This window comes from Siniperca chuatsi, linkage group LG20, assembly GCF_020085105.1.
Source record: "Siniperca chuatsi isolate FFG_IHB_CAS linkage group LG20, ASM2008510v1, whole genome shotgun sequence".
Lineage (NCBI taxonomy): Eukaryota > Metazoa > Chordata > Actinopteri > Centrarchiformes > Sinipercidae > Siniperca > Siniperca chuatsi.
The window spans coordinates 21229760-21253518 of record NC_058061.1 but is presented as its reverse complement, the minus strand read 5'-3'; the positions used below and the strand labels follow the sequence as shown (position 1 = coordinate 21253518).

The 23759-nt window shown below is 43.3% G+C and overlaps 1 protein-coding gene across 13 annotated transcripts in view; it reads left to right on the top strand.

Annotated features, from left to right (window-relative positions):
* The window catches only part of myocd (myocardin), a 126453-nt gene that overhangs the window by 93599 nt on the left and 9095 nt on the right, over positions 1-23759 (top strand). For 6 of the 13 annotated variants that reach the window (XM_044177528.1, XM_044177530.1, XM_044177527.1 and 3 more), the window contains 8 exons: positions 9222-9287; positions 15381-15536; positions 19308-19492; positions 20840-20944; positions 21052-21380; positions 22291-22447; positions 22569-23102; positions 23202-23696. In XM_044177528.1, coding sequence (XP_044033463.1) covers positions 9222-9287; positions 15381-15536; positions 19308-19492; positions 20840-20944; positions 21052-21380; positions 22291-22447; positions 22569-23102; positions 23202-23696 — 2027 coding nt within the window. Of the gene's footprint in view, positions 1-2193; positions 4508-9221; positions 9288-15380; positions 15537-19307; positions 19493-20839; positions 20945-21051; positions 21381-22290; positions 22448-22568; positions 23103-23201; positions 23697-23759 lie in introns of those variants that run through there. The other 7 variants (XM_044177533.1, XM_044177539.1, XM_044177535.1 and 4 more) reach the window with 5 other exon arrangements.

Below are 23759 nucleotides of genomic sequence, written 5' to 3'. Positions count from 1 at the left end.
TCAGCAGCTAGCGGAGCTAAATACCACTGATTCATCATTTACTGGAACTGATGGCAACGGCGATGTGATGGCGATCTTGTTAACAACAAATTCCAGACGTATGTAATAAGTGTTTGTAATTCCCTCACTGAATTTGAACATAATTTTTATGATATTTTGTGCAGTTTGGGCATTTCAACTAGTCACATCTGCTTTCTCTAAAACACAAGAAATCACACAAACCACTAACAGTCATTTTTTGATCTAGATGTCTGCGCCGTCGGCCAATAAACATGCGCTCAGTTGCTGCATTATGGAATGTGTGTTTTTAACATGCTCTATGCAATGACTTATGGCATCAGAGGAGGATTGTTATGCAATATGCATCATAGAGTAGAGCGAAGAGAGCCGTACCATGACACCCTGCTGCACGCTTATTGTAAAAAATGTACTAAATGTGCACTCAAATCTGTCTACTTGGTATATGAGTGTGATCTCCTCTCTCTTTTTCTTTTTATCACACACACAGTCAAATACACACACATACACATGTACAGCTCCAGACAGTTCAGATGAGACTTGTCACATCCGTTGACATAGGGCCCAATTAAAGGGGAGGATTAAGCCAGGGCTGGGTGACCTCTTTAGGAATCTCTCTGAGACGCTGTGTGTACACTGTCAAACCCTCTGACAGACCTTCCCTTTAAGCGCTTTCACCTGCTAATTAAGACGCAGGACTGTTGTGTGTATGTGCATGTACATCTGTGTAATTTTGTGTGTGTGTGTGTGTGTGTGTGTGTGTGTGTTCATTCACAGCGCATACAAGACAGATATACTCATGAATGTCTGCGATAGATTTGCAGCCCAAGAAGCTTCTATGTAAATATTGACATGAGCATCGTATGGGTTTTTGGAGCTCACTCCAGCACATGGGCCGCAGCAAAAGATAGACAGTGTCATTTATTACATTAAATTATTATATGTTTTGGTGTGTGCATCTCGCTGCTGTGTGTCGAGGCTCCTCGGCAACAAAAGCCAAGCAGTGTTTATGGTGTGAAGAGATTAAAATGGATAGCGGCGAGGCAGAAGCAGTGAGCTGTTGCCGGACAAAGCTCTCAATGACTGATTAGTGCTGTGTCGCTGCAGTTTTTACACAATGTGGAGAAAAGGCCTGTAGTAATCACACACTTCTTTTTGGTATTCTTTTTATTTAGCAAACTGTAAAGTGGCAGGGTAGGAAATTGGTGGACATTTTAAGAGAATAATAACTTTAGGACAAAGTCTAGCCGGAGATGGGGCTCGTGAGGATAAACGAGGTAGTTAGAAAAGGTAAAAAAAGGGACAGAAGACTGGCACTGAGATCAAATGGAGGGAAGAATGACATGAGGACAGAGAGGGAGCGCTGCAAAAAATTCCATTGTATGAACAAGCAGAATATGTTTTGTAATCTAGAGAAATGCTAGCATTAAAAAAGAATCTGCCAGTGGGGAAAACAAAAAGGACTTTTTGAAACTAGCATAGAAATCAAGCCACCATGACAAACTATCTGGCCTCAAAACTAATATAAGGATTTGATAAAAGCCATGAAACTTCAGAAATTCATGGGAAAGGTTCTCAAAATTAAAGATGAAATGAGATGAATTCTTAAAACATGAATTCTTCTGCTTCTTCGTACCTGATAGGGAGGAGCTTCAGCAGGAGGATATGACACACATATTCACACTATAATAATAATAATAATAAAACTTTATTTATAGAGCACTTATCAAAACAAAGTACAAAGTGCTTCACAACAAGAAAAATAAAATAACACAGTGAATGACGAAATATAAAGAAATAAAACACATGAAATACAGAAAAACAATAAAATAAACAGTAAAATAAACAGCCAGTTCAGGTAAAATCAGGATATGCTTTCAGATAAAAATGTGTTTTGAGACGAGATTTAAACGAAGACACTGACTCAGACAGCCTCATTTCTTCGGGCAAGTTGTTCCTGCCCACTCATCCAATGCCCCTCTGTGCAGGTATTAGTTGTCAGCGCAGCAACTGCTGCAGCCAGGAACTGAACCCTGGTCTCTGGAGTCTAACCTGAAAACATTCCGTTACATACAAGCTTTGTCTTCCACGGAGCCTCTAAAAGAGGCTCACTCAACTTCTTTCAAGAATTTTCTTAACACCAGTGCATCGATCTGCCTTAAGTCCAAGTAGGGTCTAAACCTAGATATAAAATTATTTCTTAGATATGTTTTTTGCATTAAAGACTATCTTTATTTAATTCAGCAAAAGAAAAAAAGAGTAGTAATTGTGTTATTTTGCCTAGTTTCTAAGATTCCGTTAGTTATGTGCTGCAAACAAATGTGATGCTACTTGTTAATTAGTGAGCTTTACAGGTGTTGGTAGATGGATTTTTTTTAATTGGACAGAGCCAGACTAGCTGTTTCCCCCGTGCTTCCAGGCTTTATGCTAAGCTAAGCTAATTGTATCCTGGCTCTAGCACCATACTTAGCGTACAGACACGACAGTGGTATCAGTCTAAATATCTAACTTGGCGAGAAAGCGAATAAGCTTATTTCCCCAAGTGTTGAACTATTCCTTTAACAGATATTTGGGATACTAGTGTGACAGCAATGCAGTCCACTTTATAATGTTCAAATCAAGCCTGGGAATAAACTGCAGAGAAAGCCTCGACGTGTCCAGCTGACTTCCTGTGGTGATGGATGTCCTGTGAGGCTCTGCGATGTATAGGAGCTGCAGTCGGCTAACGCCGCCCTCCAAGGAGGGCACAGAGCTTAGTTCAACTCTGACAAATGTCCGCCTGGTATGTGGGAGCTGGAGGAAGGGATGCCTTGTTGAATACAGGCTGGATGATAAGATAAACCTCCTGCCTCTCAGCTGCTGGGTGACTGACTGCACTCAGCTGATCACTTGTTGTAGTGTAAGTGAAAATCAAAACATTCATTTATGCCATTCTGCTCTTGAAATACATTATGCCCATCTCAGTGTGCATCAGTTTGATGCTAAAAAGGCCCATAAAAAGCCCTCCATATACTTTATTTCAACTCTTTACATTTTACATTTACAGAAGCACTTTGTGATTTGGTGTACACATACCTCTTACTCAGTTTTTTGAATCTCACTTTGATTACTTTAATGGCATGTTGCATTTGATGAAAGCTTGGACTTGGACAAACTCTTACTGTCATGGTGACCAATAATTCTTATGAGTATCTTGCTCATATCATTTTCATTTTTTTAATATCAGTTTGCTTTCTTGGCATGTCATGTACTGTAAATACATTTGTGTTGCCAAAGCACAAAGAGAAGGAAAACAGTCGATAGAGGAGATTACAAACTGGTTATGTAAGAAAACAATGAATATTAAACAAAATCATAATATATTATAACTATATATCTCATAGGGCGATCTTAGATATTGATGCAATGCACCAGTGGCATGAGGTGATTTTCTTTGATATAGCTAACATGTTAGCAAACAGTTGCATATTTACACATTCAGAAAACATTCAGTTTGGTGCTCAGAAATGACTGTCTGATACCCAGTCTGTCTTCTAGTGTTATATGTGTTTCCAGTCTGATTGGACTAATACATTCCTGTCAGAAGCTCAGTATCACTTCACTTTGGTGGCCACACGACCAGAGTCAGTTGTATTTGTTTTCGGTACAGCATTGGAAATAAAGCTCAGTACACAGTGTCAGCAGCATATGCAAAGTTTATACATCACACACATTATATATGGAATTGAAAGCAGATGTAGGCTTACATATTCTTTTTCATCAGCTGTCACAAGGCAAGAAGTTAAACTTTTTGCCATCCCTGCTTTTCCAACTTTCTCCCTCCTGGCTGTACTGCTGCTCCACTATCAGCGCCTGTGTCTATATCTTGATCTTTCTCTCCCTATCTAGCTCCCCCTCTCTCCTCTCTAATGACAGTCAGCAGGGCTGATAGGCAGATATATTTACACTGGTGGCAAGGGAGGAAGAAGTCATCAGCCAAGCCCTGTCCAGCCTCCGGGCTCTGGCAGGCGGGGCTTAGAGGAAACCCTGGCTGGTCAGCCCCTCCCCGAGCAGGGCATATCTCTCTGTGCTGTCCCCGGCCCTGCTCAGAGCTCTCAGCTAGATGGGACCAAAGCTTCCCGCAGACTCACGCACTCCCACATTAGCCCCTGGGGGAGAGAGAGCCGAAAAGAGGAGGCAGGAAGAGAAAGCAGCGCACAGCGAGCAGAAGGCTGCTGCTAGTGTGCACACTGGCTGAGAGAGATACAACAAGAAAGCCTGTGTGTGTGTTTTATTTATTTTTTCTTACGCTAGTTTTCTTCTACAGCTGTTGATGAGGCAGGCTGGGTCGGCTCCATCTCATCTCAGTCTGGCGCTCAGAGGTGGCCAGGGGGGTCGAAGTGTGTGTGACTTTATTTTGCTACTTTTGAACACTGGAACTGTACTGTAAGCATTATGACTCTTCTGGGCTCTGAACACTCCATACTGATACGAAGCAAGTTTAGATCAGGTAAGTCAAATGATGATTGGCATGTGACTTCTTTTTGCTTCTCTGTATCTGTGTATGCACTGTCAAGTTTATTAGTTTCTGTGTACAGCTGTGTTTATTCTCAAGAGCCTTGCAAACAGTTTGTCTGTCAACACTTGGCATTTATAGGCAATCCTGTGTACATTATGTCATTCATCTGTCTTCACGGGTGAGTTGTGTTTGACACTCACGATGTGCTCGTCAGTAACACCAGCAAACTGACAGGTGTGTGTAATATAGTGCGGGCATGTGACGGTACGAGGAATACCAGAGGGATGCCAGCATGAGTCAGAAATCCTCCCTAGTACCGAGCCCTAATGATGCGGAGTGTCACAGTGCGATGGATTTACAGCTGGGTGTGTTCTTTGATGTTCATCTGCCTCCTCATAAAAGCACGACATGTGAGGGTGATGTCTCGGGGCAGGTTAGTGCACTTGTTCCAGTGCCAGCCGCCAACCTGCTGCTGCTGAGGGAAGCCAGTGAGACGTTCTCACTCGGTGGCTCTGTGCACGCTGATAAAGGGAGATTAGACACTGGAGAGGGGTCAGAGGTTATCTTAATATGGCTGAATTGGAAGCTGATGGTGCTTGTGTATGTGTGTGGGTGTGTGTACCTGGGCATCAAAGGGGGAGGAAGGGACCACAGCGCTGATTTAAACTCCACTTAACACACAGCAGCTGTTGGGGCTTTTTATCCATCTATCTCCCTCACAAACACCCCCACTCTTTAATTCCATCACTCTCGCTTTCTCATTCACACAAACACACTTTCTTATTAACTATCTTTGTTTTGAAGATATTTTCTGTGAGGCTGAGCATGTGTGTTTGCGTTGTGCTACTACTTTGTGTGTAGTTTGACCAACACTGCCACCTCCCTGAGGAAAATGTAACTGATGGTGGCAACAGCAGAGCTCAAATCTTGCTCTGCTCTGTAAAGCTTGGTGTACGCGATCGGCTCTGCAAGCGACACTTCGCACTGCTGTGAATGTACGTGCTGGTGGCTAGAGTGGCTTCAGTTCTCACTTGCGGTTTGCCTGTGAGCTGTAATTGCGTTCCAGAAATGGCAGGGTAAATGATTCTTTTCCTCTGAGTTGTTTAGAGCAGATCGGCAGGGTGGGAAATGACCCCCGGTGCTCCGGGGAACATGAGAGACTGGATGGCTGTGTATTCAAAAGCAGCATGAGGCTTTTCACCAAGGTGGCTCCGGTTCTGTGTTGCTCTAACCCTCGTGCTCTAGCTGGTTAATAATTTGGCACAGATGTAGAGATACTGTCTTTACTGCCATAAAGCTCATCTTCCTACAAGTCTGCTTGATGTTACAGTCGGTGGGATTAATGTTGGGTGACACGGTACAACCGTCATGACTGGTCGAGGGAATTTATGAGTGCATGAGTGAAATATTGAGTGTAAGAGAAGTAAAATTGCCAGTAAATCTCTCTGTGATAACCGCTGATGACGGGGGGTCTGGTTGTCCAGGATTTACAGTTTATTTAAGCTGCAGCAGCTCAAGTTACATTCAGTGCCCCATGAAAACCTGCAATTGTTGCTCCTTTTGCTTGAACTACATTATCAAAGCCATGGGAACTGCTGCTGCATGGTTGAAGCTAAAAGGAAAGATAAAGATCCTACTTAAGTGCTCCCCACGGACTGCCGAATGTTTTGTGAGTGTGTGTGTGTGTGTTACTGACTAGTTCTCATGATGATTTGATTAACAGCTCAAAGGGCTGTGGCCCGTGCTCTCAAGCTTACTACCATTACATAATAGTATCACAGAGGCGTCAAATATAGGTTAAATCAATACTTAAAGGTGTCAACCATATGTTGAATTGTACATCAGCACCACATACAGGCGCTGTCTTCGCTAAACACCTGTTTTGTATCAGCTACCACAATCCAGAATTTTTTTAACATAATGCTGGATGTTTTCACTTGAGTTACCGTAAAGAACTGACTACTAAATGGAAAAATATGAAACATTTTGGTGTGATTCATCCAAATCAATAGATGATTGATGCATCCCCCCTGGAGAATCTGTCTTAGTAAGCTATTGTTGTGCTCTAAGCTAACGTAAAATGGAGAAAACTAGCGAGCCGTGCTAAACGGATGATCGTGGCACCAAACTATCTGAGATGTAACATGAGAAAGCACTTTGGATTGGACACTGTAGAGGGAAAAATCATGGATAAAATTAAGGCTATTATTTTACTTAAAATGCAGCTGCCTTACTGTAACATTAGCTTGTCACGTTAGCTTGTCACTCAAGTGAGTAACAGAACAGCTCACAACGGAGTTTAGGACTAGGCCAGTGAGTTGGGTTCGAATGAATTACGTCAGTTAGAATGAATTTGTTCAAACTTTAACTTAACTGTGAGGTCTGTCATTTTGTGTTTGCATAATAATTGAGCCTTTTTAATGAATAAAAATAGTTTGTGAGACCAAACAAACGTTACTCTAACTGTCCATGACCATAGGAATAAAATATGCAAGTTCTGTTTTAAGGTGGATTTTCACTTTATGCAGAGGTATTAGACTAAAATAAACCTTATATTTAATTTAGGAATACCTGTTTATTAGAAGTTATACAGTCGCGCTCATACATCTGTCGCAAACACATTCCTGCTTGTGCTGAGGGAAAGTTCAGGAGAATTCATGTAACAAATGCAACCAGTCTCTTTAGCTAGGTTGTTGGAGTGTAAAAGTGTGGTGTTATTATTAGCCTGTTTCTTTCTGGTGTAGTGCCTGTGAATGTGTGAGGCACAGGAGGACAATAAATCAGAATATCACTACACTGGCTTGTGTAATTATCGCCACTTCGCCAGTGCAAAGCAGGCCAAATGATCATTTATTTACACTATAAATCTGAAAACTTGTAAATGTGGCCGTGGATTTGTATGTCCTTTGTTGTCAAGAAAGCCCAAGTTAAAACAAATGTCTTAACTTTCAAAGTCAACAGTGAGAGAGGCCGAGTATCGTATGGTTCAGTGATCTGTGATTACACAGCCTGGCTTGAGTCCTCTTTCTATAACATGTGCACTCTGCAATCAAGACAGAAAACCGTCTGGTCTTAGCAAAGCTTTTCGGGAGAAAGAGCAGATTATATGGCAGCTGCTGTGCTTTTCCAGACAGAATTATTGATAACCCTTTCAGTAAGCATAATACAGAGCAGTGAAGAGCTGTCCCTCGAGTTAAAATCAAAGAAGGTCTGCATAATTCACTAACACTAACAGTTACATTCCACTGTCTCCTTGCTCTTTCCATGACAGAAGAGACAAAACCTGTATGTATGGATGAAAGTAAGGCTGTTAGCTGACTTAAAATGCAGTGGAGGCACCTCAAATAAAAGGAACAACGCCAAATCTACAACATAGTTTAAGTTCAAGTTAGGATTCGAAGTGTCTGCCCTATGTGTTGCAAAGTTGTAAAAATCAAATGGCTTTTTAAGAGAAAAGAGTAGATTATGTGGCACTTGCTGTGCTTTTTCAGAGAGAATTATTGATAACCCTTACAGTAAACACAATACACAGCAGCGAGGAGCCGTCCCTTGACTTGACAGCTTATTTCCATTTGTCACCTTGCTTTTCCCATAACAGAAGAGATGAAACCTGCATGTATGTGTGCCTGTATACATGGCTGGGTGTTCCTTCTTGTAGGGGATGACAAAAAAAACAAAAACAAACTTCCCTAGTCAGAGGTTGTATCAGTTACATGTGTTGGTCAGCTTTCAGTCAGCAACTAATGCCTGCGCTCGCGCTCTGTGGTGTTGTGACCAGCAGGTCACGACCCCCTCACTGTAAACTAAAGCAGATGTCAGATGAAGGGAAGGGCCTGGTGTTACATAATGGAGGTGCTCTCCCACGAGAGCGCTATGATGTGGCACCCGAGCCCATTGAGTCAAACTGTTAATAAAGTCATTTACATCAAAGCTGGAAGGTTTGAGGAAATTGATAAAATGCTTGAATGTAGCCAAATCTGCAGGAATATGAACCACCTGAGGGAGATAATTAACAATAGGGAAGATAAGCAGAACGTGATTAGGGCCTTGCAGAGAAGGAGGAACATTTCATACTCGTGTGTCGGAACCAGGATCTCACCGAGAGACCTTCAGATAACAGCGAGGAGGAAAAACACACACAGACAAAGAAAGAAAAAGAAAGCAAAAGAGCCACAGACACAAGCAGACCAACAGACATGGGGGAGGCTCTATGTTTATGACCCCGCACTCCCACCTAGACCACTGCGCGCACACACACACACACACAGAGCACGCAGAAACGTGCGCACACGCTGCGGACCACACACTGCCTAGCAGATCTGTTTAAAAGCCAGGAGCTGTGTTTATCATTCCCTACATCCTGTTCACAGAAATATTTCTGAGCAAGCAGCGTTGTTTTTTTTCTCTTCTATTTTCTGTATGCATATGTATATATAGATACATCTGCACATGTGCATGTGCGTCTGTTCAGTAACTAGAAATTGACATCAGTAGCTTTTTTCATTTCAGCCTGTAGGTGAAGTGAAATTATTCTAAATCACACTACACGTTAGAATTATAAAACCGCATTTAAAGTGGGTTGAATTCTCAGTCTCTTCCTGCTTTTTGTCTGTCCCTTACCTGTCTTTCCACATGTCTTCCTCATCTTTCCCCTTCTTTTTACTCTTCCCCTCCATCTATCCTACCCTCCTCCCTCCAACTTCAGTCCTACAGTTAAGACTTCAGCAGAGGAGGACACGAGAGCAGCTGGCAGACCAAGGCATCATGCCTCGTGAGTAACGCCTTCCAACACTGAGCTGCCGCACACACACACACAAACACAAACACACACACTTCCACTTACATGCTTTTAGTCTGCAGTGTGAACAAGACAGACAGAGGGAAAGGGTGAGAGACACAATGAACAAGCAAGGCAACACATCATCCTTTGGTCCAATTAGTACTAAGATATACAGGTACGAAATCCCCCAGCTGACCTGTTGTGTATCGAGCCATGCAGATAGTTTTGGTTTTATTTGTCCTGGTTTTGAGATTTCTGCCTCCACCCCAGTGCAGCAGTAAACAACATTTTGTTTGTGGTGCTCACTGCATTAACAAAATTACATAATAAAAAAAAGCCCCTACAGAAACTGTTCACAATTTGTTTTGTGGATCATCCAGAGTAATGGACGTTGTTTTTGCAATAAGATGTTTCTCCAACGTCATTTTTCAACCAAAACCCTCCTTTGTGTTGTGGTGGAGGTAGAAATGTCAGAGACAGATATCTCAAAACCTTGACAAATAAAACCAAAACTATCTTCATGATTAGATACCAGGCGCTAACGTTGAGTGAGAAATTATGTTTTTCCACAATTTGGGTGATCCGACACTTGACAATGAAAATGGTGTTATCAGGATAATTGCATTTGACTGGTACTGTTTTCTTTTTGCAATTTGAGCATAGCGTCCCATATTAGCTGTAAACACAACACTGACATATTATCACCTTATAAAGTGGATATGGGTAACATGTTAGCAGACATCCAGCAGACACAGAGAAGCATTAGCATTCATTTGGAGTTGTTTGTCTGGCCACCTGGCAAATGGAAGTCCAATATTCACTCTCGTGTAGCTCTGTTTTGGTCTCCACCAGAAAAATATCTGGGTCTGCATCTGCTGAATGCTCAACTATGTTTACCAGCTAGTCGCTAACTTTTTCTGTTGGGTGTTTGGTGCTGGGTAGGAAGTGTAAACTTGGTTTATGAGAGCTTTTTCACTGAAAGCAGCTGCCTGCTGTGTCTGTGAACCAAAACAGTAACGTTGCGGGCCGCACAAACCCGAAACAAAGACCTGAAAGACGCTGAAACACTCTGTAGAGCTAATGACCAGTGCATCTTCGAATACATAAATGACACAATTAGTCTTTCAGTTATTAAGTAGACAAATGAAGAACAGATTCAGAAGTCATTTAGTGCAGTGAAAAATCTAATATTGTGTGTGTTGACAGTTTTGGAGAGAAACATGGATGTAAAGGTTCAAACATCTAGTCCAGTGTGGGAAATATGAATGTGAAATTTGCCCTTTAATTGTAGGTCACCTTGGCTCAATCAGTATTATAAAATCTTGGAATGCAGTTGTGAGAAGCATCATTTCTCCAGGTTTCACATGAATCGGATCATCGAGTCTGACATATTGCACGTCATGTAAAAAAAAATAAAAAAATAAAAAGAAGATATGACTGATTTGTGAATATCTACTGCAGCTTTGAAATGAAATAATAAAATCAGATGCCAGCTGCTTGTAAAAGAACAAAAGAGGAAGAGAGAGAAAGAAGGATGGAGACAGAGGAATAGGGTAGCTCAGGAATCAGCAGCTGATTTCACTGATGAACCTCAACCAGAAAGAGGGATCCAAGCAGAGAAATTGGCTGCTGTAGATTTTTTGTTTTTTTTTAAATCAAAGTGATTGTAGTGGAAACCTGCAGATTCTTGCTAGATTGTACAGTTTTTCACACACTACAGTATGTAACTGACGCACTTTCCTCACTGTAAAATGGTGTAACCTGAGTCAAACTGTGTTAGCGCTGAGGTCTTTGAGCAAAAGACTTACACCGCAGATTAAAGCATTAAAGGCAGGCAGACAGAAACAGGTAGGAAGAAAAGAAAACAGTTAAGATGACGGATGCTCTGAAGAGAAGCAGATCCAGACTCCAGAGACGGATAAATCCACAGGTAGTGACAGATACAAAGGTGGACGTAAAGAAAGCAGGTGGAATATGCAGCCGGCAGGCAGAGAGACAGGCAGAGAGAGCCTGCAGCCAGCGAGTAGGCAGACAGGTCGGTGAGTGACCGCCGAGGAATGCTCTCATGCTGGAAGAGGCTCTCGGCCTCAGAAGAAACAGCGGCTGCTCGGCCAGATTTACATACACGGTACCTGTTTACATCACAGCGCCTGCAGAGCGCCACATCAAAGCAGAGGCACGCCCAAACACAACAACATGGAGCACGAGCTGCCGTTTATAAGACAGAGGCTTCGGGCTTTTAACGTCACATCAGACATAGTGATGAGAACAAGAAGGCCTGAGTTTGCTCTTAAATCTTTTCTCTTGCTGCGATTAATGGCCTCTCGCGTTCTTTAGGTCATGTAATGTTCGCCGCGATCTTGTTCCGCTTCGACTGCCAGCACACTACGTGCCACAAATGTCAAACACAGATCAATATTTTTGCTGGCATTTACAACACTTGTGGAAACAATTTAAATATTCATAAGAAACCAAGAAGTTTGTTTAGCATGAGACATTACACAGCAGACAGCCACTTACAAACTAAGATCTTATCAATTCCTTATACTTTAAAGCAACAGTGTGTCGTCTTGGCAAACATGGGAGCAGTGAGCGATGCCAGTGTGCAGTGTGTAGTTGTTTTCTTCTTTTTTTTTTCTCGGTTACTTGCCTGCGGGTCAGGAACAACAAGGGGACTGGGGGACTTGGACTGCAGGCCAGGGATTTGTTGAATGATATCTCTGGCACCGTTTGCCATTTCACAGAGGCTCCAGCCTCCAGATAAACTGCTGGTAAGTGTGCGGGGGAATGGAATCCAGAGGCCCTATCAGTTTCTAGGAGTCTGTCACAGATAAGGCAGCAAGGAGAAATGCAATTGGCCAATGGGGCTCCAAGCGCTTTTTTAAAAAAGAAATTTCAATTGGCTGTTTATCTCTTGATTGCAGGCGGTGGCGCAGATGGAGGAGGGTTGCAAAGACTTGAGTTTGTTAGTAGACACTTTCTTACACCCAGACACTAGATGTCTAACAACTCTCTAAAGCATCAGCGTCATTTCTTTATGTCAAAAAAAAAAAAAGAAGTCGTTTTTCGGGGCGTCACAGCATCCTCCTCCTCCGTGCTGCTGTAGATGCGAGCCGTCAGATGCTGGCTGGCTCTGCCTGGCTGTGTTATTCCTGCTGGGGAGATGGACACGGCGCAGGGTCTGTGTATATATTACCCAGGGAACATCTGGTGTTTATTAGGCTATTCAAGAATCCGCCCCAGCCTCTCAGGCTTGACTGGCGTGTGGCCTGCATAGGAGCACACTGTCTGCCTGCAGGTCTGAATACACACACACATACAATCTAATATTTCCTCGTAAAGATAATAGGGCTGTAGCTGCAGGCTTACTGTGCTTTATCCTGCTTGCACTCGTGCATAAAAACACCCCATTTTCATTCCCTCAGCAGTGGTGCTTTAATCCTCAGTGGATGGAAACACAAAGGGAATTATTTCTGCCTAATGCACCATATGTCTTACCTCTTAGTGTAGTGTTTACATTTGACAGATACAGTCAGCAGGTATATGTGTTGCAATAGGTTTAAAGTGCGTTGTATGATTTAATACTGCTGCAGAGTGTTTAAAACTGCGTAAGCCAGCTTCAGACTCACCGGATCATGTTACATTATGCCCATGCGGGGCCAGCGCGGCCACGGTCAAACACGTTTTTAGGCAGTTTGGTTACACGGTTTAAACACACTTAAAGCTCCATGTGTTCCTGTGATGTCAAGTCAGGTCTTAAATCAGGCCAGTCAGCGACAGGTGAGGCAGCTGAGTTATAAACAGGCGATGATGTCATCCTGCTGGTGGAAGGCGACGGCTCGCCAACGTGACCACGGACTGGCAGCTGATCCTTCCCCACTTCCCCTCTGAGGAAGGGCACTGGATCCGGGCTGGCATACTGGATCATCTGCTTTACCCACTGCCCTTCATCTGTGTGGCCTTCACTCCTTCACTGCCTCGCTACATCCCATCATCCCTCCTTCATTTCTACCCTCCTCAGAAGTCCTTCTTCCTTCCTATCATAGCCTTTTCTTCTCTTCTTTCCTTTAATTTTTCCCTTTTCCAGCGATATTTTTGTGCTCCCTCCATTCTTATATCAGCCTTCATTTTTAACTTTAATTAATTCTTTCGTTCTTTTATTCGTCCCTCCTTTTTTCTTTCTTGCTTTCTTACTTACATAATTTCTACCTCAACAGTCTTCCTTCATTAATTCCATCCATCCATTTTCTATCAGATTATCCTGTTGTGGGGGGGTCAGCACGCAACGTCGTACAACGTCCTCCCTCATCTCCTCTTTCAGCCCACTCTTTCTCCCACTCAAATATTCCTTCTTGCTTCTGTATTTTCTTCCATCCATTCATCCTCCTTCAATAACATACAGTACTTCTATCCTTTCTACCCCCCTCTGTGCTCTCGTCCTCCAAGTTTCATAGAGAATGATAGACGTCTAATTTAAATTAGAGACATTAAGACAAATATTTGCTGTATCTGGAGATTACAAATGCTTAATATTGCACATTAATCTTTAATTTTGATGTCTTAATGATTTGTTAAAAGCTTCTTATGAAGTGTTAGATCCATTTTTTACCAGACAGTAATACTCTACCTGAGTTGTCCGGCACGAAGCTCAATATCATTCATTTTATTTTGGCACTTATCCTATTCCACAGAAATATCCCACTGAAATTACATTTGACCAAATAAGTGCTGTTGCTCTTTCTTGCCCTCAGATAATCAAACGGATGTGCTGTGCTCTCCTCACTGCTGGGCAATCAGTCCTGTGAGTGCTGTGGATAGATGGTAGGCCAAGCCAGGTTAGCTCCAGCACAGATTATTTATACTGGATTTGACAGGGAGAGATTGTGGAGGGTTGAAAATCTCACCCGCTGCAGCCCTTTAATTACAGCCACACGTTTATTTTTCTAGTACTCAAAGTGTCTGGCTGTACTGGGAGTGGAACAGCTGGACAGATATTAGAACAGAACCAAAACAGAAATATTGATTATCGAAGGCTGAGAGAAGTCATGTGCGTAGTGTTTGTTGGGGAAATGACAGCTGAATACAGCAGGGTTAAACTGCATAGATGAATAATATGATGATGATAAGATGAGATAAATAGAACCCCCCCCACACACACACACACACACATTCAGAATCTAGATATTGATTGCACTAGGAAACTGTAGAGGTATTTGTAGAAGAAAATAGGACACAGAACAGGATGAAACAAAAACTAAATACAATACTATACACAATAGAGCAAACTGGAGTAAAAACAATTAGAAAATCTCATTGATGAAAAGCAGGGAAATATATCTCATAAATATATGCAGTGTTCATGTTTAAATCTTACTGCTTCATAAATAAAAAATACAGCATCCTTGTCATTGAAAAGAAAGGTTAGATTATGCACAAAATATGTGCAAATCTGTCGTGTATTTATTTGAAATTTGAACTACAGTTCGAACGTGGGAAAAGTGAAATATTTGATCTGCAATCTTTCGTTCGAATTCATAATTCTCAGCGTTTATTGCACCGCAGATGAAAGAAATCCGACTGAATTTCACTTGGCGAAATTTATGCTGGGACAAAAAGCAGGCAGGGCAGGCACGAAGCGTGGGCTGGGGGGTAACAGCAGTCCACAAAAGTATTCATTATAACACAGAACGGTGCCTGTCAGTGTTACCTTATTATACTGTATGTTATATCATCGGATTATTATCACTGATGCATTAATGTGTAAGCGGCATTTAATTGTTGTATCTGGCTGCAGTGGAGCAAATTTTAACTACTTTACATACTGTTTGGTAGTTTAACTTACTGTATACCAATGTATTATATGGTCAAAATACGTTTTTTATAATATAACGTAACTAGTAACTGCAGCTGTCAGAGTTCAAATGAATTAAAAAGTTAAAAAGGATCTTAAGTGAAATTGTACTTGAGTACAGATCTTAGGAAAATGTACTCTCCACTACAGCAGTATGTACAGACCTGTGTAAGCAGTGTTTCCCTGGTGTGTCCCATGTTGTTGATGGTGTGGTCCTGCTGTGTGTTGTGCAGACCCAGCCTCAGACGGCTCCTCTCTGGAGGCCCAGCTGAGGCTAAAGCGAGCGCGGCTCGCCGAGGACCTGAATGAGAAGCTGGCTCTCAGGCCGGGGCCCCTGGAGCTGGTCCAAAAGAATATCATTCCCCTAGACTCTGCCGTCACAATGACAGGTATCAGCAGAGAGACGACGCTGCGTAGTTGAACACACCTTTAACACCTGCTGCATCTCAACCTGCGTGACTCCACATTTGTGTGTTTGGTAGTAGCATCAATTAGTTTAAATGAAAAGAAGAGCACGCTTCCCTCCTGACTGTGTGTGTGTGTGTGTGTGTGTGTGTGTGTGCGCGTATGTTAACAAACCATTGTTCAGTTCATTTACTAAGCAGTACAAAGCACTCTGGTGGAGATTGTAATCTACTCAAACAAGCATGTACTTTAATGGCTGCACTGCTGGACTTCAGCATAGTCACGTCATTTTGTCAAACAAGCACCAACTAAAAGTGGAATGTTTATTGTAGATCTTTTATGATCATTGTGTTCTTCCACCACTAAAAGGTCTGTGACAACAGCATGAATTGGACATTGCATTTAGCCTGTAAACGACTGAAGATACACCAGATTTTTCAACGGTGTCCCCAAAACCTTCAAATTTCTGTACTTCCTTACTTACTGTTGATGTTATGAAACTCATCACAGGTCACAATGTGAAAAGACGTAACTGGCCCCAATAATAAAACCAAGAAGTGCATCTTTATCAATGACTTATTAACCCCAGGATCATTTATTAATAGATTACCAACATTTATAACTGCATTATAACCAAATTGAAAGGATAAAAACCACCCATGGGTTTTTCACAACAACCCAAAATTAGTTCTTATTAATGGCTTATAGCTGATCTATAAAGCATTAGTAAATGATTTATTAACCATTAATTAACTTATAAACCCTAAAGGGTGACCTATTAGAAAGTGGTACCAAATCCAAATGAAATTTTCACTCAGAAGAAAAGTAATTCACCCCTTGACCTCCCCACCTTTAAATTCTACTGGACTCTTTCAGTACCTGTTTCCTGTTGTTCCTTCCGAATGTGATCCAAATTTCTTAGCAGGAAAAAGTATTAATTTGTATTTCTTGCACAGAGAATGTTATTTACATTTTTAAAACATCGCGCTTATTTCAGAAAATCTCTTGAACCCACGATGGATCTCCAAAAATGTTGTTTTTCTGGCACTGAAAAGGCAGATTTTCTTTAAGAAGAGGTGCTTTGGCAACTGTATTTACAAATGTATATTGCAGACTAAAGTGTATGGGGAGCCCTCTTGAGACCTCCACCTCCTCCAGTGTTTGATTTAAGGAAATGCATGCTTAGACACTCCATTGATTTAGCGCCGTGCGAAGCATCAGGCCTGGCCCGTCCCACTGCGGCGCTCTGACCTCGCACTGTTTGTCTTCTAATACTCAACATATTACTCACTCTCTCTATATCATTCCTGGCAGTGCAACTAGTGTTTTTGAGACTCTGGTGTTTTAGCAGTTTTATGTTTGCCCCCTTGAGCTTCCAGTAAACATGTTGCGTAGAGGAGACGGCGGGCTGCAGTCAGCTGGTTTACACTACCTCTGCAGGAGAAGGGGAGCGCCGTTTATTGAGATGAACAGCAGCTGTATTTGGGTCCACCCTTTTTCTTTAGAAGTGGCCATGTGTATTTGAGTTTGAGTACATGGTCCTTGTGTGTACGTGTGGGCGTACCTGTGTGTATGTTTGTAGCTACCTCCCCTCCTCCCTGCTTTTGTCTCGGCTTTAACAGGCCTGTATAGCTCCAGTCAGCCACCTACAAAGCTCTGTGACAGGACCAGGCTGTTGCGTTCCCCTCGCCTGCAGCATTAACCCCTCACCTTAAAGCTTTTTATCCCCTTACACAACCCTCCCAACAATTGTTTCAACCTCTGTCCAGTAATTTTGGAAACTATGTGACCCGCCGTAACTTCTAAACCAGCCACTTGAAAAGCGGAAGTGTACGCGGCTCGCAGATTTCCTGCAATTCTGCCATCTCAATCTCCCGGTGACATCAAATTGACTTAAAGACTCATGGAAACAGCAAGACGAGCAAATTCACACATGCTCCATTCAGTGTGTGTTGGTGTGTGTGTGTGTGTGTGTGTGTGTGTGTGTGTGTTGGTGTGTGTGACTGCGGAGAGGGAAGGAGTTAAACACGAACAGGTGGGAGGAAATGGCATTTAGGACAATTGTGTGCACTAAGCTGTGTGTTAGGCTCTGTGAGTGTGTGTGTGTGTGTGTGTGTGTGTGTGTGTGTGTGTGTGTGTGTGTTTGTGTGTATTGCCAGGTCATTGAGTTGCACAGAATGGGCCTGGTGCTGTGATTGAAACCAGGGTCTGTTCCTGCCTGTCACATGTTTGGATACAAAAAGAGAATCTTATACCTCTGCACACACAACACACACACACACACACACACACACACACTCACACACCAACCTTTACCACCTCCCTCCCCTGGCTCTGTCCCTTCAGCTCTGTTAGATAGCCACTCTTAGCTCCTCCAATTAAAGCTGTGTTCACTATCAGCTCAGCCAATCAGGAGCATGGTGGATGTAAAGTGCCGGTGTCAGTCTCTCACCCACGCAGCGTAACACCTCCGGGCTGAGTGTCGTACTAGGTGTCAGTGACAGACAGGCAGTGTGTGAATACCACTAGTCACATAGGGAACATACATTGTGTGCAGCAGTTTGCAGTGTGCATCCAAGCTGCCCATAAACAGGTGCATACACACACACAATGCCCTCTTTCCCTTTCTTATGTCAAAAATGATAACGGATAATTCCTGTTCATTACAACTTGGGCAGATTAAGTGCAATGAGATAACTTATGTTATGAATTGGTTTTATATAAATAAAATTGAAATTGAATTGAATTAACCCACAGCGTGGCCCTGGGGCAAAAATGAGCTGTGTGTCCCCCCTGATTGACCCCCCTCCCACACTCTGTGCACTGCGTATGTATCAGTTGGTAATTAGTAGTTAGTTTGTGAAAAAACAAAACTGTTCTGACTTTGGCAGAAAATGTTGGTATTAATGTAGGACCCCGTCCCTCGTAGTGAGAAGCTGATTGAGAAAATATGTTATCAGGGCCCCTCCCTATCATTTCAGTTTATAATCTGCTTTAATGGTGCATACAGTATTAACAAACAAAGTTGCAATTAATGAACTTACAAACTAAATGCCACATGCTGAACCTGGAGCCTTTGGGCCCCCTGAAGGTCTTGGGCAGTTACTGCCTGGAGTGTTTGGTAATCAAGCCTTGAACTTGGGTCTTACTTTCACAGTTTTGGCCGCCATCAGTAATATAATAAGAGCAAGTTTTTTGGTGATTTTCAAACAATTACCAAGTTAATTGTAGAAACGTGGTGACATCACTAGAAAGAAGGCAGGCAGAGCAGTGGCAGGTTCTAAACAGGTTAGACAAACTTATTTGGAAGAGAAAACGAAGGCAGATGGTACATTTTTTTTGCCCAACTGTCAGCCACCGCAGTTTACACAGCTTTGACCCACTGTATTTGCCGTAGTGCAGTGAGGGATGATTAGTGACATTTTGGATGTGCTCACTTTCAGTTTCACCGCCAAATAAAGTGGTTTAGAAAATCTGGGCTTGTTTACAACCTGATCGTCGGACTGCTCGTGTTTCTTGCTCCATCTGACTTTTTCGTAATGTTGCTGTGTTCCCAGATCTCAGCAGTAAATTTGGTAAGTACAGTGTTATCATAATCAATAGAAATGATGGCCAAACAACTAAAATAAGACCCAAGTTGTAACGAACTGGAATGATGATTTAAAAGCGCCCGCTGTTGTCCCTCTTCCTTTTCTCAGTAATCTTGAGGTAATGCATACTGACCCCCACCCTTCCCCGCTCTGCTCTACTTACAGTAAACCATGGTAAGTTTCCTAAGCAGGAGGACTCTTATGCGTTTGAGGAGGACAGCAGCAGTGAGAGTCTGTCTCCAGAGCAGCACCACAGTGATGAGTCGCAGGGCTCGGCCTGCCCTTCATCTGAGGCTGTCGGCAGTACGCCCTCCTCCTCCTCCTCACCTGCCCTCACCAGCCCACGACAGGTAAAAGACACCCCTCTCTCTCTCTCTCTCTCTCGACAGCGTGGAGGCAAAAGAAGTCTTTTCCCCCTGAATTCCTTCTAGCTCTGCTCCGTTTTCCTCCATCTGCCTTTCACTCTGACATTGCTGCACCTCTAGCTGTTGTTACCACTGCCTTGCTTCTTCTGCCCTCCTGTGGTGGCAGAGTGAACTGCGCCACCATCCTCAGCCTGCTGTTTATCACTGACCTTTGGACTTTAACTAGGCAGGTGTCACATTCCTGCACACTGAGCCATCCTGCCGGCACAGCTGCCTTTATTTTCCTGACTGCTTACCTTTCACTCATGATGACCTCATTCCAACGGTCGACATCAGCAACGGTCACTAGATTGAAATTCATGCCAGAACAGGATGGTTTATATCTGTTTGACTTGGGTCTCGGAAATGTTCCAACTGAATCATCAACTCTCACTGTCTCATGTCAGTTGGAAATTCCTGCTTAGAGCTTTTTGGAATACTTATTCCATTTGGATTACAAACTGACATGAGACATTAGTATTGCAGGCAGGTGAAGAAAACACATATATTCAGACTGAAATCATAAAATCTAAGGCAACAATAGCAAAAAAACATGTCACCAAGGTAAAAAAAATAACATATAATTATTATATACTGCGATCTAATTGTGTATTGTTTGGCATGAGGCGTTTGTCAGTGGGAGGGGATCATAAAACAGCTTGACTGATAAACCAGTTTGAGTGAACCTCAGCTTCTAAACACACCAGCGTAAAAAAAAAGTACTCTTAATGTGCACAATGTGTGATTAGGGCTGAAACTGTTGACTGTTGTTGTTAGTGGTTAATCAACTTTTTCGTAGCCACGCCTGCAGTGTGGCTCCATGGATGGCAGTGTCGGTCGGTCCACCACTTCGGTGCGACAACCGTGCGATGGATTGCCGTGAGATTTTGTACTGCAATGTAAAAATACTTCATAACGAGTAAAAGTCTCTTAGCAAAACTACAACACAAGTATTATGAGCAAAATGTATAAAAGTAAAAACACACACTGTCGCGGTACACACTGTTATATATTATACTATTGGATTATCATTAATGATGCATTAACTGGTGAGCATTTTAATGTTGCAGCTGGCTGCAGTGGAGCTATTTCTATGCTTTTATACACTGTTGGCTGGTTTAATTGACTTTACTACAGGTGACATCTTCAAATGGTGTGTTTTGTCCACCCACAAGTCCAATACTCAAAGATATTCAATTTACAAATGTATATTTCAGAAGCTGGTCTGTTAGAGTGGCTCTGAATGGACATAGAGAGGACTTCATACAGTGTGTTGTTTTTATTTGGGAACAGGGAGGTGCAACCCGAGACCCACCTGATCAAAGCCAGGATGAAGGGCTCTCTGGTGCCAACAACAGCCAGGCTACTCCCCCAATACCTGTTCCTGCTATTGTCAAGGTCCGCAACATTTAAAGAACTTACTTTCATCTTCCCTTTGCCTTTTGATTTAGTTACTCTCATTGACTTTACACTCATACACGCTCGTACTGTCTCACTCTGAACAGTCCAAGACGTCAGACAAGAACCGACACAAGAAGCCCAAAGATGTGAAGCCAAAGGTGAAAAAGCTCAAGTACCACCAGTACATTCCTCCGGACCAGAAGGCAGAGAAGTCCCCTCCGCCCATGGACTCGGCCTACGCCCGACTCCTCCAGCAGCAGCAGCTCTTCCTGCAGCTGCAGATCCTCAGCCAGCAGAAACACGCTCACACACATCCACAGTCGCAGCAGTCGCAGCAGCACACACACACTCCACAGACACAGGCCCAGGCCCAGGCTCAGCAGCGGCAGCCCGCTTTCAGCTACCAGCCTCACCCGTCGACCCAAACCCAGAAGTAAGTCACACGCGTGGACAGGTGAATCTGATTAAGTCATCTTAACTCATGGTCCCCTTACTGGCTTTTTCCAGGCCTTTTAACCACATGATTTAGGTCCATAGTAACACAATGACAAGTAAGCAAACACCAGTCACTGATGAAGCCCATGAGATGCAGTTGAAAGCTCTAGAAAAAGCTAGTAAGTGGAACTTGAGTTAAGATTATTTGATCAAATTACTGTTAATTACTGTTAACAAAGTCAAGAATTAACTTTCACACTCAAAGTAAATTAAGACTTGAATTGTTTATTAAACCACTTTATAATAAGGCATCTATTATAAAGGGTTTATAAGTTGGAACAAATTGCTTTATTAATGGTTAATAAATAAATAATGAACTAATGCCACATAGATCAGTATTAGGCAGTATTTAGTTTATTAGAAAGTTATACCCATTACCCTTTATTAATGACTTACTAATATTTATAACTGTAGACTTGATCCAGATGCTCTGCAGCAAGTTAGTATTAGCTTACTGGCTAAAATGCTTTAGCTACATTTACAAAAATGTACTGTACACAGCGCTGCTTCATCAGTACACAGGATGTGGATGATGAACATTACCTGCACTGGTGTGGTTTTATGATGAAAGTTAGCTGGAAAAGCTGGGCAGCGAGGTCTGTTAAGGTACGATAGTGGAGGAGGATAAAATGAACTATGAACCAGAACTAGTTCTTATTAATGGCTTACAACTGATCTATAAAGCATTAGTAGAAGACTTATTAACCATTATTAAAGCCCTTGTTTACAACATATAATCCATTTATAAAGGGTGTTTTATTAGAAAGTGGTACAAAGTTGATGTATGTTTTACTATTGCTATTTTTCCTTTACTATGTGACTAATCCACTTCAATTCTCCCATTCTAGAGGAGCCAGTGAGCAGCTATCAGCTTGTAGCTCCAGCGGTCCATCCAGCCAAACCAACAGTAACTCCTCCTCCCCGGTCAAGAACACATATCCCAACCAAAGCAACATCTCACCGGTCAAACCTGGGCCCCTGCCAGCTAATCTGGATGACCTGAAAGTAGGTTTTACAAAGTGAAATTAAAATCAGAAAAATCTACACTGTACTGGAGATACTGCGGTATAAGAGGGCCTACATGGCTTAGATGTTGACATCTTTTTTTTTTTTTTTTTTTTGGCAGGTATCAGAGCTCAGGCAGCACCTGCGTATTCGCGGCATGCCCGTCTCCGGCACCAAGACGGCCCTCATCGAGCGACTCCGACCCTTCAAGGACTCCAACGCCGGCTCCTCGCCCTCAGGCTCCTCTGACATCACCACAGTGACCTTCCCTGTCACACCCACAGGGTCCCTGTCCTCCTACCAGTCCCCGTCCTCCTCTAGCGCCCTGTCTCAGGGAGGCTACTACCCTTACCCCAGCACCTCCTCCACCCCTCCCATCTCTCCGGCCTCCTCGGAGCTGTCCCTCAGCGGCTCGCTCCCCGACAGCTTCAGCGACGTGCCCATGTCCTCACCAACACAGTTCGCCCTGCAGCCCTCTCCGGCCCAGCTCAGCATGGAGGACGGCCTGGGAGGAGGCAGCCTGGGCGGCGGAGGACCGAGGGTGGGGGAGGGTGGAGGTATGGATGGCATGGAAGCTGAGAAAGATAAGATGCTGGTGGAAAAGCAGAAGGTGATTGAGGAGCTGACGTGGAAGCTGCACCAGGAGCAGAGACAGGTGTGTAACCGTCAGTCTACAATGTCCCGTTTTAAAGGCTCAGGTCATCACCAAGTACTGACTGACGTATTTACCTTTGTGCTGCCTTATGCTTGTTAGGTTGAAGAGCTGAAGATGCAGCTCCACAAGAGGAAACGCTGCTACGGAGCAACACAGGACACCGTCCCTCCATCTCACCCCTCCATGCACCACCAGCAGACTCCAGCCATGATGGGCCAGCACTTCTTTGGGGTGACTATCAAGCAGGAGCCCATGTCTTTGTCCTCCAGCTGCCCTCTGTCCTCTCCCAAACACCTGAAGAGCTCTCCTGGCAGCTGCATGGAGGATATGGGACACTGCAACAACCCCCTCTCCAATATGGGGGGCCCCAGCGGGCCACAATGTATGGACACAACCCCTTCCTCTGGCAGCCCCTCCACAATGTCTGCTTTCCTCAGTCCACAGTGCTCACCACAAGACTCGCCCATTGGAAAGCCTTCTAGTAGCCCCCAGCCTTCGTCTCCTAATAACCCCTACTTGTTATCACCTCCGCTGGGAAGAGACGGCTGCGGTCACCCCCACTCCCAGGGCAATAACAGAGCACGCAACATGCAGGTACGATGTATTTATGGAAAAATCTGCCAATTTATCTAAAATAATAATACCAAGGTTGGAAAA